This window comes from Pelodiscus sinensis, chromosome 29, assembly GCF_049634645.1.
Source record: "Pelodiscus sinensis isolate JC-2024 chromosome 29, ASM4963464v1, whole genome shotgun sequence".
In the NCBI taxonomy this organism is placed as follows: domain Eukaryota; kingdom Metazoa; phylum Chordata; order Testudines; family Trionychidae; genus Pelodiscus; species Pelodiscus sinensis.
Genome location: NC_134739.1, coordinates 15182656 through 15198765, shown reverse-complemented (window position 1 = coordinate 15198765; position 16110 = coordinate 15182656). Strand labels below are relative to the sequence as shown.

At 60.1% G+C, this 16110-nt stretch overlaps 1 protein-coding gene across 1 annotated transcript; it reads right to left on the bottom strand.

Annotated features, from left to right (window-relative positions):
- Positions 1–1524: 1524 nt before the first annotated feature.
- DLX4 (distal-less homeobox 4) lies at positions 1525–12906 on the bottom strand. The gene is made up of 3 exons (XM_075911305.1): positions 12360–12906; positions 6586–6779; positions 1525–2871 (listed from the first exon to the last, which is right to left on the bottom strand). The coding sequence occupies exons 1-3, from the start codon at positions 12679–12681 to the stop codon at positions 2620–2622; spliced, it is 768 nt and encodes a 255-aa protein (XP_075767420.1). The 5' UTR covers positions 12682–12906; the 3' UTR covers positions 1525–2619.
- Positions 12907–16110: the final 3204 nt, after the last annotated feature.

Genomic DNA, 16110 nt, shown 5'->3' with positions numbered 1-16110 from the left:
CGTCCTCAGGCTCCCTCTCACCTCCCCCCCCCCCCCCCCTGCGCCTTGGGAATAGCTCGTGTGTCCTTGTCGGTGCGTCTTTGTCTTTGCGGGCTAATGTCCAACCGAATGTGAGGACCGGGGGCTCCTGTTCTTGCGACCCAGCTCGGTAATTGCGAGGCATGAAAGAGAAATCTGAACCGAGCCGGGAGGAGAAAGGTTCTTTTTATTCCTGGAGGGTATAACGGGGGGGGGGGGGCTAATGGCCAGGGCGAGAATGAATGGGCGCTAATTCCACACCCGCGATGGTTTGGAGGGTTTACACCGACCCCTGAACTGCAAAGGGAGCAGAGACCTAGGTCAGCCCCACCCCACCCGCCAGACATCTGGCAAATTGAAGCCCCTCCTCCAATGTGAGCCCTGCTCGGAGACCCCTCCAGCTGGAAGCGGGGTCGCACCGTCAGTTTCCGCCCCACCCCAAGGGAAGTGCCCCCCCCCCCAGCAGGAAGGTGCGAAAACCAGCCCGGGGTAGCGCAGTCGGGATCGGGGGAGGGGCTTTCAACGCGGCTCCAGAGGCGCTTGTGTCGGGCCGCGACCTGGGATACAAACCAACGTTTTAGAAATCCACCTGCCCCCTTCCCTGGGCATCCCCGCCCCGCCTTGCACTGAGGGGTCGATCCTGCGCCCGCTCGGGGTCCGCTGCTGCGCCGAGCGCCGCCCGCGATAAATCCGGAGCCACTCCAGTGGGGTTACTCCGGATTTATCCCTCCTTTTAACTCGGAGCAGACCCTGGATCCGCCCGAGCACGCGGCGGGATCCGGCTCCTAGAGCCGGCTGGGCGGCCCTGTAAGAATCGACGCGAGGCTCGTTTGCCACGACTCGCTGGCGGACAGGCCCGCTCTTCCAGGGGGCAGCCCGTCTGCAAACCAGCCCTTAAAGACTCCAGTCGTGGAAGCCCGGAGCTCCGACGCCCCGCGCCTCACTTTAGGCCGGGGCAGCCTTTCCCCTCCCGGAGGCAAGTCCGCGCCAGGGGCAGGGCCCTGCTCCCGTGGGCCCCTTCCGAAGCCAGCAGGAGGCGAGGGACCCGGAGCGGGAGCGGGGGTTTTAAACGGCTCTGTGTGGGCGGCAGGGATCCGGTTTTCTTAAGAACGGATTAAATGTTAAAAAAAAAAAAATCCCTGCCGCTCCCGACGGAAATTCGCTGCTCACCGGGGCTTGTCCGCGGGCAAGGGTTTTCTAGGCCGTGCGGGCCTCCGATGCAGCCGCAGAGCTAAATAACAAACCACACTCCCCTAAGCTCGAAGCGCGCCGCATTGGTCGCCGCTGAAATTCGAACCTGGGCCCAGGCGCGTTGGGCCGGCCCCGAGAGACACAAGGGCGCAGTCCACGAGGGGGGGTCGCTAGTGGGGTAAGCAGCCTCGGAGACCTCGGTCCAGTCCTGCAAATGCGGATGCGCTTTACTATCGCGCTTAATTTTCGCCGCCGGGAGTAAAGTTAAGCACCCGCGCAAAGGTTTCCAGGAACAAAAACTGCTCCGCAGCACGGTTTCGACTCACGGATCTCTTTGTCCTGGGCCACTAGGACAACACAGAGGTTTGCCAATGTCTTTTGTACACAGTTGTTGTTAAGAAAACAATTCTCCTCCCCCGACCCCAGTGACAAGAGGGAAGCATCCCTTGCCGGAGGTCACATCCAAGTTTTCCCTCCTTAGATCAGCGTCCGCAAATCGCGTTGGAAATGTCTGTTTTGGGCAGGAAAGGCCTTTCCTCGGCAGTTGCGCAGCCTATTTATAAAGCGAAACAACGTCGTAACCAAATGTTGTTTATAAATAAGTGGTTGCAAACGGGGGGGGGGGGGACCAGATGGCTTCGCGGGGGGGGGGGGGGGGTTCGAGAGCGGCGGACGGGAGTTAAACAGAATCAGACATCCTTGCGGAACGAACCCGCCAGCGTCGGGTGGCTAAAACCGGGCGCGCTGGAGTTCGCTTCCTGCCTTGCAACCAGACAGAAATAATGCTTTGTGAAGGGCCGGGGGAGGGGACATTCCTAAGACGCTTTTGAATCAGTCTGTAAACAGCATCCCGGCCTTGGAGCACCGGGCACCTACGCGCGGCAGGACACCCAGGGGAGCAGAGGGCTGCGGTAGGCGGGGGGCCAACAGCTACTTATAGACACACGGGTCGTTTTCCAGCTAGACATTTGTCGGTGTGTACGAAAATGACTTACAGGAAAAAGGGGGGAGGGTAAAGTTGCTAAAGTCCGGGGGGAGGGGGCTCTTCAGATGATGCAAACGCTTCTAGTTCCTTGGACTTGTCACTACTCAGCGCCCACGGAGACTCACCTCCCCGCCTTTACCCCTGCAGAGGAGGGGAACGCCAGCCTTTCTTCCTCCCTGGCCGGGATAACATCAGTGCCTTTGCCCTCCTCTGCTCTGGGCGAGCGTCTGCCTCAGTTCCTCACAGGAGTTCCTTTCTCGGCCTTCCACCTTGTCCGCTGAGGACCCGGAGACTTTTCCCGTGCGACCGGCGGAACTCCCGGAGGCATGATGCTTTCATACATTCCCCAAGGAGCTGAGGGCTTGCGTGTCTTTTTCTGCGGGGGTGGGTGGGTGAGTGAGGAGGAATTAAGGCAGAGCCCGCTGTCACATCGGATGCGGCCTTGGCATGGCGTCTTGATGGTGTGGTTGATACCAAGGTCCAAAACTGTTGATGTAGCTGTTGGGAGGGAGCGGGGCTACTTTGCCCGCCATGGACACGTCCCAGAGCGGGGGCAGGCTGGGTGAGCAGGGGGACAAGGAGGAGGAGCTGTGGAGGGGTTCCCCTTCCTGAACGCTGGGGCCCTGCTTCATGATCTTCTTGTACTTGGAGCGTTTGTTCTGGAACCAGATCTTGACCTGCAACAAGGAGAGGAAAGAGTCACCGATCCACAGAGGGCGTGTGTCGCGGGGGGGGGGGGGGGGGCTGTAGGGTATGGCGGGGGAGGGACGTTGCATAAGAGGGGGCTGGGGTAGGAGGAGTCCCGGCCCGAATCGCTCCCGCTTGTCACCCCCCAAACACGGCAGCGAATAATGAGACATTGCAGGGAAAACGCCCCCAACTTTTCCGGGCTGGTCTTGAAACCCGGGAGCGGGGGGGAGGGGGTAGCCCCGACGGGACGGATCGGGCCCCGTGCAAAGCGCTACCTGCCCCGTGTCTCACTGGGGCTCCAAAAGCGAGCCGCGGAGAGCGGCCCTGGCTCCCGCCTTCAACAGGCGCAGGATGGGGTGGGGGGTAATTGCAAGATTCCTCCACCCCCGGGTTTCTGCGCTGGCGGGGAGGGTCGCCCCCCTGGCAGAGCCGGGGAGGGTAGACAAGGCCGGGGGGGGGCCTCCCTTCTGGCTACGGGGAGGGGGGTTGCGTAACGCCTCAGCTGACTGCCTCTCCTCCCGGGGCGCTGCGCTGCAGGTTCGCACTCGCCTCGGCTGCTAGCAGGATTATTAACCCCCCGTGGGCTGTAGCTGCGGAGCGATCCCTCGCGCCCGCCTGTCTGGCTCTAGCTCTTCAAAGCGATTCCCCAGCTGGCTCTGCCCCCGCGAGGCGCTGCCGCTCGCTCCCCTGCATTCCGATCCCGCCGTGGCTCGACGCCCGTTTACACCGGCTTGGAGTCTAGCCCCGACATGGGGGCAAAACAAATTCCCGTATTTAATCATCCCGCTGCTTCCCCCGAGCCCGCGTTTGCACGTTTCTCCGGATCTTCGTCCCCACTGTCTTGCGATTCCGTTCTCAGTTTGCACCCCTGTGAATCCGGAGTGACTCCCACCGCAGAGGAGTGACTCCGAATTCACACGGCCAAGAGCCGCTCCAATTTCTCGTTAGCCCTCGCTGTTGGTGCTGGGTTTTCTGGGTTTGTTGACGGGGGCCGGGAATACTTGGGGCTTCCCTAGCGCGGCGTCCCCAATTGATCCCGGATTGAAATCGAAACGAATCCAGGCGAGCTCAGTTTCCCGGGGGACCGAGCAGCATCTGCCCTCCCCCCTCTTCCGCCCACCCTGCCGAAGAGTTTGTCAATTCCCAGCAGGCAAACTTCCCCTCGGCTCGGCTCCCTGCGCAGGGAAAGGGAATGCGGGGAAGACAGAGAGAGGGCGAATGGGAACCACATGCGGCAGAAAAGGGGGGGGTCTGGAATGAGGGACCAATCATCACCCACGTGAGAGAGGGGGCAGACCCCAACTCAGCCCAGGGAACTGTGGGGGTGGGGCTGAGCTCCATCCATCCGAATTGAGCTTTGCGTCCGAGCTGGATCGGATCGAATCTGCTTTGCCCCCTGCCCTAGTGTCTCCGTGTGAATGTGCCCTAGGGCTGGGAAAGCGAGGTAGCTGCGCCCCCCTGGTGGCAGGGGTGACTCACCCTGGACCCAGATCACTGCGGCGTGTGCACGGGTCGGGTTCGAACTGTTCTACTTCCGAGCAGTAGCTGCAGAACCAAGAATACACGCAGCTTCCCTTGGGCCAGATTGGGCTGGAAATCCGGAATAAGGGGCGATGCCGAGCCCTGCATTGGGCATGTCTACACTAGGGAGCGATTTCAAAATGACTCCCCTTATTTCGAAATCAAGGGTTTGTTATTTCAAAAGAATGCCCCGAAATAGCGCAGCAGAGTAGACAAAGGGGAGCTGAGTTGGCCCAGTCATTGCAGGAACAGCTGTGGGTGATGGAAGTTTCTGTTTCTGTAGCTACTAGAGAGTCCGAGAGACGGAAAGGCTGGATTCTGTTCTAAACACGTAGGAATCGGAAATAACATTCATTTACAGAGATGGCGCAGAGGCAGGGTGTGGCCCAATGAAAGTCAAGGGAACAGAGTGCACGTCCAGGGAGATGGAGCCGCATTCTGCTTTACACTGGGTTAAATCTGGATTAGCTCTGAATTTGTATGTCTGTAACTGACAGCGGAATGTGGCTTAATGAGAGCAAACGCAGCTCCGTGTACTATTGTTATGCGCTAGGGAGACAGGGCCGGGTCCTGTTTCCAGTCACACGTCTGCAAATTTGGAGTCAGTCCGGATTCACTCCAGCATGGAGCAAAACTTGGCCCTGTGTCTAATGCCCAGCAGCTGACTCTTGGCCCCGGCTAGGGTTGCCAGGTGTCCGGTTTTCACCCGGACAGTCCAGTATTTTCCGGCTCCACGGGTAAAAAAACCAGAAAATACCAGACATGTGCAATGTCCCCTATTTCCTGTTTCTCTGGGCCGGAAGCCGGGTGGGGACAATTTTCCTCTGGTGGGGGTGGGGGAGTGAGGAGTGCAGCAGATTCACAGCGAAGGGAGGCAGGAGGGGATACTTGCTAGGGAGGTGCTGTGCTGTGCTGGGAGCAGAGCCTGCGCGGCTCTAGCCGGTGTGACCAGTCCCCTACAAGCTGTGAGCTGAGGCAGCCTGGCCGGCAGCAGGAGCAGCCACTTTAAAAGTAAGATGAACTTATCTGGCCATCCCATTCCTCCGGTGCCTGGCGGCTAAGGGGGATGCCTGGCTGGGGGCAGAGGGAGTGCACTGGGATGGGGGGGCACTAGGGAGACTGGGTGTGAGGCAGGGGTGAGTGCATTGGGATGGGGGCACTGGGGGGACTGGGTGTGAGGCAGGGGTGAGTGCATTGGGATGGGGGCACTGGGGAGACTGGGTGTGAGGCAGGGGTGAGTGCATTGGGATGGGGTGCACTGGGGGGACTGGGTGTGAGGCAGGGGTGAGTGCATTGGGATGGGGGACACTGGGGGGGACTGGGTGTGAGGCAGGGGTGAGTGCATTGGGATGGGGTGCACTGGGGGGACTGGGTGTGAGGCAGGGGTGAGTGCACTGGGATGGGGGGCACTGGGGGGGACTGGGTGTGAGGCAGGGGTGAGTGCATTGGGATGGGGTGCACTGGGGGGACTGGGTGTGAGGCAGGGGTGAGTGCACTGGGATGGGGGGCACTGGGGGGGACTGGGTGTGAGGCAGGGGTGAGTGCATTGGGATGGGGGACACTGGGGGGACTGGGTGTGAGGCAGGGGTGAGTGCATTGGGATGGGGGGCACTGGGGGGACTGGGTGTGAGGCAGGGGTGAGTGCATTGGGATGGGGTGCACTGGGGGGACTGGGTGTGAGGCAGGGGTGAGTGCATTGGGATGGGGGGCACTGGGGGACTGGGTGTGAGGCAGGGGTGAGTGCATTGGGATGAGGGGCACTGGGGGGACTGGGTGTGAGGCAGGGGTGAGTGCATTGGGATGGGGGACACTGGGGGGACTGGGTGTGAGGCAGGGGTGAGTGCATTGGGATGGGGGGCACTGGGGGGACTGGGTGTGAGGCAGGGGTGAGTGCACTGGGATGGGGGCACTGGGGGGACTGGGTGTGAGGCAGGGGTGAGTGCATTGGGATGGGGGACGCTGCGGGAGGCCTGGCTCAGAGGGAGGGGTGGGTGCATTTTCGGTTAGTGTGTGGTCCCAAACTGGAGGGAGTGGTGCACCTTTTGCTTAATAACTTTGGTCTCCCCCCTTTTTTTCCTCAACAGAATTTTTCCCAGCATCTTTTTTTTGGGGGGGGGTGGGGGGTGGAGGTGTTCGGTATTTTTTGTTAAACCATCTGGCAACCCTAGCCCAGGCTGTACCTGTGTCTGGGTCAGCCCCAGCTGCGCCGCCAGTTCCGCTCTTTCCGGGAGGGCCAGGTACTGGGTTTGCTGGAAGCGCTGGTTGAGTGCCTGGAGCTGCAGACTGGAGTAGATGGTGCGGGGCTTGCGCATTTTCTTCCCTTTGCCGTTGATGCGGATCTCACCATTCTCGATTACGGTGACTTTCTCCTGCTCTGGGATCAAAGGGCTCGGTTAGGCGTCTGCAGCCGGAGTCTGGAGACTGGCGGCCCCAGCACTAGGGGGCGGTCTGGAGCGGCCAGGTGAGCAGGGAGACATGGAATAGGGGGTACCCAGCGATCCAGCCTCCCCCCATCCACAGGGCAGCACCCCGGAGCTGGCAGCTTGGCTGTGTAGAAGCAGAGGTTCGTTCACACGCTCCGCCTGGACAGAGGCTCTTTGCCCAGGGATCGGGTCCCCTGGAAGCGCTGCCAAGTGACTTTCAGGCACGGAAAGCGGCTCCTCTCTCTGGCATGGGGCGGGGAGGGGGTGTTGGGAGTTGCTGGCTTGTTTTTCCTTCTCAGCCTGGCCGTGGGCTGGGAGGGGGGTGGGGAGCGTAACGACACAGCGTTCAATTCTCACAGCCCTTTGGATTTTTCAATAAAATGGATCGACAGGGCAGGAAAACAGAGAAAGCAACAGCTAGGACCCTGGACCTCCCCCGACAGCTGTAAGAGCCCTGCTAGCCCTGGGTCTCCAGATAACAAGCAGAGGGCCACACTTCCAAGCCCTTTATTTTGAAAGGATAACTCCTGCCTTCCACAGGGAATAGCGCTTATTTCGACAGGGGGCAGTGTGGCGCTCGACTGCCCCTGTTTCGAAACAGCTGCTTCCCACGGTCATTTGTAGTAACTCTCCCCCTGCTTTCTGGGGGGAGCACATCCACATAGGCTACGCCTGCGGCGCTATTTTGAATAGCGTCTTTTGAGTGCACCCATTACTGCTAAATAGAGTTTGAAATAACAGGCCGCTATCCCAGCTCTTCCTGTGACCTTTGTCCCATGAGGGTTAAGGGGCGTTTCGGAACAGCAGTGTATTTCAAAATGAGATCAAAATAAGGTACGCAATTTGTGTAGTGCAAATGGCCTGGCTTATTTCTATGTAAGGGTGCAGGGTAGAGGCACCCATGGAAGGCAGCTCTACACAGCAACATATTCCAAAAAACCTAGTCGTCTACACAGCAGGCAGTTATTTTGAAATAATGTCAAAATACTATCCCCTTGGAGGACTTCTTATTCTGACTCCTGCAACCCTCCTTGTAGGCGGAGTCTGAGGAAGAGAGCTCTTCCTTTGACTTCCTGCTGTGGAGACAGCGCCAAAAGCCGAATTAAGCTATTTGGACTTCAGCTACACAATCGGGCTGGTCTTCACTGCAGTGTTCTAGCGCAAGACGTCTGGAGTGCTGGTTTTTTGGCGCAAAGGCTTCTTAAGCAAGACCACGTCCACATATCAAAGCACCCAGCTTTTGCGAGGCTCTTTTGCACAAGAGAGTGTCCACACTGCTGGACACTATTGCACAAGAAAGCTCTCGTGGCCATTCACACCTGTGCTTTTTCCTTCTGGACAGTCCACACTGGCCTTCTTGTGCAGTAGCTGTAGCGCTAAAAGCAATGATGCCTCAGAAAAGGAAGTTTACCTCGGGTGGAAAAACCCCTGTTCTGCCCTTTAACTGCCCATTTCATAGTGCTGGAGCTCATTTGAGGGGTGACCCTCCTCAGGTTTTTGTGCAAAAACACTGTAGTGTAGCGGTAACCCTGAGGTGTCTGAAGTTGTGCATCTTAATTCCACGTCTGCCCTCCCGTGTTCGCTGGGGGGCCTCCCTGTAGTGTTGACTAGCGATTTCGAAATAGTTTATTTCAGGGGTTATTACATCGAAATATTTCCTAGTGTAGACATGTGTGATCCAATACATGGCCCACTGGAGCAAACATCCCTGGGAAACAGAAGGTCGCGTGTTCCTGCCCGGATCGCCCCCCCCGCCAGACCCCGTTACTTAGCAGAGTCAATGCGCGTTGTTTCCGCACAAAGGACACGCGCCCCGATTGGGACGTGGCGACTTTTCATTTTCAGGGGGTCACTTCCTCTCCCCCTCCCCCTTCGGGCGGGGGGGGGATATTTCAAGCGGCGCTGCGCTTCCTCCGTTGGGTTTGAGGCCGCGGAACTGGTGCCGAGCCTGCAAAATCTTGTCAGGCCGCGCGTGACTGTAAAGCCCGGGCCGGCCCGAGCCAAACTCCCTGGGGATTCGGTCCCGTCTCCCGCCGGTCGCTGCCCCCTTTCGGGACCCGGTTCCGTCTCTCCACAGGCGGGGCGCTTTACAGCCGGGTGGTTTTGGCGCCTCGCCTGCACAAGTCGCTTCGCTCTTTTCCCTGCGCTGCGCGCTGGACTAGGGCCTGCGCAACGTAGCGCCAGGCTCGCAGCGGCGCCCCTCACCGTGTTCACAGTCTGGAGGTGACATCAAAGCCGGACAGAACTTCGCTAGAAGGAAACGGGCTACAGCCACCCACCTCCCCAGCAGCTTCGAACCGCTGCCGCCTCGTTCCTTGGCCTGGCAATTCCCCCCATCGACGAGATCTCTGTGAGCTCGGCAATTGCAAACGTAGCGTGCGAGGGCGCGTGGAGGCAGAAGTGGGACGTATAATTTAAAAACCCCTTAAGGAATCATTTAATTGCAAACCCCAAACCCTGCCGTAAGACCGCCTAGAAAATCTCGGCGCTAAGGAGCGAAGTCCTGTTAGGCCGCCCCACAATTGCTCCCCCTTTATCCAGCGCCTTTGTTACCGTTCTCTTGACTTAATTTTGAAACCGTTTTGTCGCGGGCTGGCTTGGAGAGCTCGGTTCACCAGCCTGGTTCGTTCGGTAATCAGGGAATAAGTGGATTGCAGGGTAGAAATCAAACGTGAGCCTGACTTGAAAATCGGGCCTTTGGGAAAGGGCCGGATTCTGGTCTAAATGACATTGGTCTAGACGCCGGAGAATTCACCTGGATTCCTTGCAGGCTGCAAAGGGTGGATCCGGATTCGCGCTACAACGATTTAGATCCGAAAACGTTCAGCCAGTCGATGTGTGTTCTGTCTCTCGTTGGACCAATGAATCGGAATTTAAAATCCGGACTCGTTTCCCCGCCATGTAAACTAACCTTTTCAAACTGGATTCAGTGTTTTAAGAGGAGTCAGTTTAATAAATCAGTTAAACTAGGAGTTCGGGAAATTAACGGGGGATACTGCCAGGGCTCGCCCCCCCCCCCCCATGCCTAGGACCCGTTCTGAGTATCTCCTGGATATTCCGGGAAGCCGGCAGCCCCCGTCAGAGGGACTCAAATGGGAAACCACGCGCCGCAGAAGCCGAGGAGACAGAATTTGCAGAGCGCGGAGTCTGGGCTTTGCGGTGTCAGGCGCGTGAGAAATAACAACAGATGGGGAAGTCGCGCTTCCTTTGTCCTCCGCATGCGGCCTGACCCCGCCAGCAACCCCCGGTCACAGCTCCACGGCGGCGGAGGGGAGCTTTCGGGGTGCAAAGTTCGCGTCCATTCGGCTCCCAGAAATGCCCGGGCGATCGAGTCATCTAATTTGCTGTTCTCCTCCATTGCAAAGCGATGCCAAGTCTGTAATTGGTTTAGATTAGTTTAATGTTCATCCACCTCGGGAGAACTACCGCTACTACTGATTGATAATTAAGCCGGTCAATAATTACCCCCCTCGGGTTTCCATTCCGCAGACACTCGCTGCGGCGTGGGGGCTGGCGATACGGGTGAGGGGAGAGGAGGTGTCTCTAAGCAAAAGATTCAGTCTCGCGCATTGGCCCAAATGTTGCCCTCAGTCCAGTGGGTGCGAATCCGGAGTAACGCCGCTGATTTCAGCCGAGGGGAGCAGCATGGGCCCGCCGAGAGCCCCAAGTTGCGCGCAGTTCGGACCCTACCCTGCTGCGGACAACTTCGCCGAAGACAATTTTGCAGCGGGCAGCCGGGATCGGGACCGGTCCCCTTAGAGCTGCGACCCGCGCCCTTTGGAAAGACGCGAGAGAGCTCGTTCCTGGGGGCCGGGGGTCCTGCTTTCCTAACCCCTCCAATGACTCACTTTGCTCCGGAACTTCTTACAGCGATCGGGAAACTCGGGAAAGCGACTCGCCAGCCGAATAATCCGCGCAGAGTCGCTCCGGAATCTTCGGGTTTCCTTCCACAAGTCAGGCTCCAAAAAGCCACTTTCCCCCTCACATGGGCCGCTCCTTGCAGCTTCGGTCGCCCCGTTCTAGCCTCTGGCCCCGAATTAAATACTTGGGCATTTTCCCTCCTGTGACGAGCTCCTCAAACCACCCCGCGAGCGCTCCTCCAGCTTCCCCGCTTCGGGCTGAGAAGCGCCGCGACCCCAGAAAGATTTCTTGATGGCACTTTTCCTAATGTGCTTGCTGCGCCATTAGCGCGTTTTGGCTCTTGCCCCGGAATCCGGACAGGTGCCAATGAAAGGCCATTGGCGTGAAATAACAGAGCCAGGAGCTGGAAGTTGCTGGTTGTACATGCCCGCCCCGAACAGCCGGCGAGCGGTGCGTTACAACGAAACATCGCCACGTCTCTGTTATGGCTGAGGTAGGCCTCGCCCTTGCGTCCAGGCGATGAAAGACCTTAGCCGGGTGGCGTGCAGTCTAATTGTTACCCAACAAACAAGAGCGTTCGTCTTGCTGTGTGTCAGCCCTCAGTTCTGGGCCTTTGTAGATCGGGCGGACAGACACAGCAGGGGAAGTGGCGGGTTCCTCTGGGTGTGTGCAAAATTCTGCCGTGAAGTCCTGGCTCCATTAAAACCAATGACTCTCATTTACACCAACAGGGCCAGGCTTTTAGCCCTGGGAGGCACAGAAAAACTGCCCTGACTTTTCCTCCCTGCTAAACGGGCTGGCTCGGATTGCTCAGAGGTCGTTTCCAGCGCCGACGGAGAGTAAAACGCAGAAACAAATAAGAGATGTTTTCCGTTAAAACTTGCATGTGTTTCCAATCTCGCAGCTAGGAGAAGGCTTCGGATATTTTATCCAGCGCGTATTTCTGTTAAAAAAATGTTAGCATGTCCCAAAGTAAACAGCACAACGCAGAACCCTTCTGAAGCCAGAATCTCAGGAGAGATGCCTATTCCAGTCCCGGTTTCTTTGCGGCAGAGAACCCGTTTTTCACGGCATTCGGGCGGGGGACAAGCCCCAGACGTTGCCCTAAAAGCTCTTGTTTGCGTTGCAAATGTACCAAGGGAAAACAATGATGATGTTTTTCATAAAGGAAGAAACCAAATAAGACAGTTTCCTATTAGGGATTCCCATGGGGCTTGTAATTCTTTTTTTTTTTGGGGGGGGGGGGGTAACATCTGGGTTTGGTCAAAATGACTGTTGTGTTCCCCTTTAGAAGGTCCCTTAACTAGAGGGGGCCCTTTAATTTCAAATAGCAGCAGGCAGCTAGAGCAGGTTTGCCGTAAAGGGCGCCGTTAAAGAGACAGCGAAGTTCTAGCGGCACAAGCCAAGCGGCAGGGGAGGCGTCTCTCAGGGTCAGGCAGGGACCCCTTCGGCTCAGACCTCGCGGCTCTGGGACTGGCTGCTCCGGTGCTGGCCGGGGGATTTGCCAGATCTCGGTTTGTTTGACTGGGGGGAGGGGGCTTTTCCTGTGCAGGGCCGGTTTCCGGAGAGACCGGTCTCACGGGGATGGACAGCGGGGCTAGGGGGCACCCAGCGGCAGTCAGGACCCCCAAAGACCGGGCTGGAACAGGGAGAAAGGGGCGCTCCCTTACCTGTCTCCTCTAGCCCGGCCTCGTGCCCCGGGGCGCTGTGCTCCTGGTAGGGCAGGTACTGGCTGCAGTGCAGATGGTGAGGCAGGGGCGGGCCGCCCGCCGAGCTGGGGTACGGGTAAGCCACGGACCGTCCGTAGGGGGCAAAGGGGCCCCCCTCCTGGCTGGGGGCGTGCAAGCCGGGCAGGGGGTAGCGGCGGGGCGCCAGGCTGGGGGAGGGTGGCGGCTGGGGCGAGGGCGGGCGGCTGTGCCCGAACTCCAGGAAGGCGGATTTGGAGGGGTCCGGCCCCAGCAGGCTCTCGGCCAGGGCGCTCATCGTCATCATGGCCCGGGCGTTCGACCCGACCGGGACAGGGCTAGCAGCCCGCGGGCTGGCGGCCGCTGCGAGCCATCGCTGGGCCCGGGCAGAGCCCCGCTGGTGCCCGGCCGCTGCTGCGGTGCGTTGCCCCTCGCCTGCCCCGGCCCGGGCTGCAGGCAGTCCGTCCGCGCAGACCACCCGCCGCCCCCTCCCCGCAGCCACATCCAGGCGGGACGAGTCCTCCTGCAGCCAGCTGGCCCCGGGGTTCCCTCCGCGCCCCGCCCCTCGCCTCCCCATTGGCCCGGGCGGCCAGTGACGTTACGGAACCCTAAGGGCAGCCCCCCATCCCGGGAATTAACAATCCCGGACTGTGTGTGTATGGGGGGGGATCAGAGCAACAGGTTTGGAGCCATGGGGGGGGGGGGCGTTTGGCATCGATGTTTGTGAACAGGCGCAAAACCAACCCCCGGGGGGCAGAGAGAAGGAGCCAGATGACTGACCCCCCCCCCCGGGGAGAGCGCGGGTTTGAGGGGGGTCAACGCACCCAGGGGCGCCCTTCTGAGCCCAGGCCGGTTCCCACGCGGGTCGCGTCCCCACGGACTTTCCTGGATGGACTCCGGGGGCTGGGGAGGGGGCGGCGGCGCCTTTGTGCCAAGGCGGTTCGTGGGGATTAAACGAGACCCGCTTTGGAAAGGGTCGGACTTTGCCGGGTCTTGAGCTTCCATTGCAATCTGGGGGAGCCCCATGCCTGGCAGCAACCCAGCCCGAGCGGGGCGCACGGAGGGAACCCCGGGGCCAGCTTCTCCTTCCAGCCGGGGTCTGGGTCCCAACCCAGCGCTCGGGTCCAGGCCTGCTCCAGCCACGCGCCATAGACAAAGTGACCTGAGCTGACAAGGGGAGGCTTGAGGGGGGGTTCCTAGGAGAGTTGGGCGCCCCGCTGGTTCCTAGGAGAGTTGGGCGCCCCGCTGATCAAGGCACCCCGCTGTTCACGTGAATTTTACTCACGCCAGGCTGCTCAGATTCTCCTTGAGCCTCAGTTATTGAGGGACAATCTAGATTTGCGGTCCACAGGCTACTCTGAGCATGTCCCCTTTGATGCGTGATGTACCTGAGTAGCCATGCTTCGTCTACACTGTACATCTATTTTGGAATAAACTACTCGGAATAGTTCTTCTGAAATAGCTTATTTCAAAATAGCAGGTCTGCACTGCCGGGAAGTTTCAAAATTAGTCCAGAGCATGTTTGTCTAAGGTAGATTTGCTGTTTCCTTTCCGAGCCCCAGGAGGCACTGGGGAGGAAGAAGTCATAATGGCCGTGGCAAAATTGGAGCGTCTACACAGCCCCTATTCTGAAATAACTCTTTCGGAATAGGTGTTATTGTTCTAGAATGAGGTTTACAGAAGTCAGAATAAACCTCCCCTTATTTTGAAATAATAAGGTCATTATAATATTTCAGAATAAGGCTGTTGCTGTGTAGACTGTGTAGATGCTCACAGTTACTCCAAAATAACTTTGCTGTGTAGACGCACCCTAAGCTCTGTGGTTACATTTCCTGACCTAACTTGGGGATAGGCAGATTCTGCGCTAGGGGTGATTTTCAGACCCAGCTTTGCACTCGAGTGACAGCGCCCTGTGGATCCAGACAGGCCTCCCTTCGCCTGTGTGTTGGGTGAGGAGGACTCTAGCCTTAACACACCAGTTACAGCTGTTCTGAACCGCCGCACTGAGGAGCCCGGATCAACGCGCAGGACGCGTGGTGCTCGGCGCTGCACAAACCGAGCGGACAGTCACGCCGGGTCCCGCATCGCTGCACAAAGACAAGGGGTGAACAGCGCCGGGGGGAGGGGGGGGCAATGAAAAGCGGCGCCGCTGGTGAGAGGTCTGAGAGCGCCCGCCCTGAAAATCAGGTTTCGTTCCCTCTAACGCTCCCTCTCCTGCAGAGACGCTGCCCGGCCGCCGCTGCCACCCAGGTGTGTTGCGCGAATCCGAGCGGCTTGGCGCGTCCAGGCTGCTTCTTACGAGAGCTGCCCCCGCCCCCTTGCGTTTCTGGGGGAAGTTTCCCCCCCACCCACACACCTATTGTGACGCAGGCAGGGGGCGGGGACAGTGGGGGGGGGGGGGGGGGAGAGAGAGCCACGGAACCAAACTGCAAATCCCGGATACGAGAACCACGGCCGGGGGGGGGGGGGGGGGGAGCAACCCCGCCCCCAATTCCAGCCCTGGCCCCGGCCCCGGCTGTAGCGGATACAGGCTCCGGGAAAGAGAGTTGGTCTGTTGCGGCACCTGGGACACGTGGATTTGGGCTGGGCTGGGCAGCGACCCCCCCAGCTTCGGGGAGCTCCCGCGGGAGGTTTCCGAGTAGATGAAAATACAGAGCCCAGAGCCTTTTCGCCGGCATGGGGTCGGGTCCGCGGGGGGGGTCCTATCTGGGCGGGGGGGTCGGGTCCGCGGGGGGGGGATCCGATCTGGGCGGGGGGGTCGGATCCGCGGGGGGGGTCCTATCTGGGCGGGGGGGGGTCGGGTCCGCGGGGGGGGATCCGATCTGGGCGGGGGGGTCGGGTCCGCGGGGTGGGGGTCCGATCCAGGCGGGGAGGGTCGGATCCGCGGAGGGGGGATCCGATCTGGGCGGGGGGGTCGGATCCGCGGGGGGGGGTCCGATCTGGGCGGGGGGGTCGGATCCGCGGGGGGGGGTCCGATCTGGGCGGGGGGGTCGGGTCCGCGGGGGGGGATCCGATCCAGGCGGGGAGGGTCGGATCCGCGGAGGGGGGATCCGATCTGGGCGGGGGGGTCGGATCCGCGGGGGGGGGGGTCCGATCCAGGCGGGGAGGGTCGGATCCGCGGAGGGGGGATCCGATCTGGGCGGGGGGGTCGGATCCGCGGGGGGGGGTCCGATCTGGGCGGGGGGGTCCTATCCGGTCACTTTCACTGGAACTGGAGCAGCGGTCTCCAAACACGCACAGAAAAGCGGCGTCTGGGCGCCTCGCGCGGCGCTAGACCCGGGGGCCGGACTTAAGGGAGCCGCATAAATGGCTTCATCAGTGACGACATTATTCTTCAGTCCTGTCGCGGGGGCGGGGCGGATCCCTCCGGCCACTCCGCGGGGCTGGGCCCCGGCTCCCCTGAGCCGCTCGCCTACAGCAGGGCCTAAGGGATGCTGGGCACAGACTGAACCCGGCTAGCGCGTCTCTCTCTTCCCCCTGGCCTGCTTCACACCCCCAGGCCCAACCCCCTTCCCCCCCAACTGTGCGCTGTCCGAGCCTCATTCCGCCAGGGCCCGGGTTCTCCGCCGCCCTCCCCGGCTTGGCACCCGGCGGACCTGGAACCCATCCGAGAGGACAGAGCAGAAGAACGTTTCCTGGGACCTTTGTCTCTGGCAGCCCCGTGTCCCCGCAGCCTCTCCTCCCCCGGCGGCTCGCAGCCAGCCGGTGGGGTCTGCGACAGGCATTTCCCTCTCCC

What these genes read in the sequence shown, in the direction of transcription:
- DLX4 (XM_075911305.1), bottom strand. Translation starts at nt 12,681, where the DNA reads ATGATGACGATGAGCGCCCTGGCCGAGAGCCTGCTGGGGCCGGACCCC. An exon ending in GGCCGGGCTAGAGGAGACAG is followed by an intron (nt 6,780 to 12,359) that starts GTAAGGGAGCGC and finishes CTTTGATCCCAG; the next exon opens with AGCAGGAGAAAGTCACCGTA. An exon ending in TGGGGCTGACCCAGACACAG is followed by an intron (nt 2,872 to 6,585) that starts GTACAGCCTGGG and finishes TCCTTGTTGCAG; the next exon opens with GTCAAGATCTGGTTCCAGAA.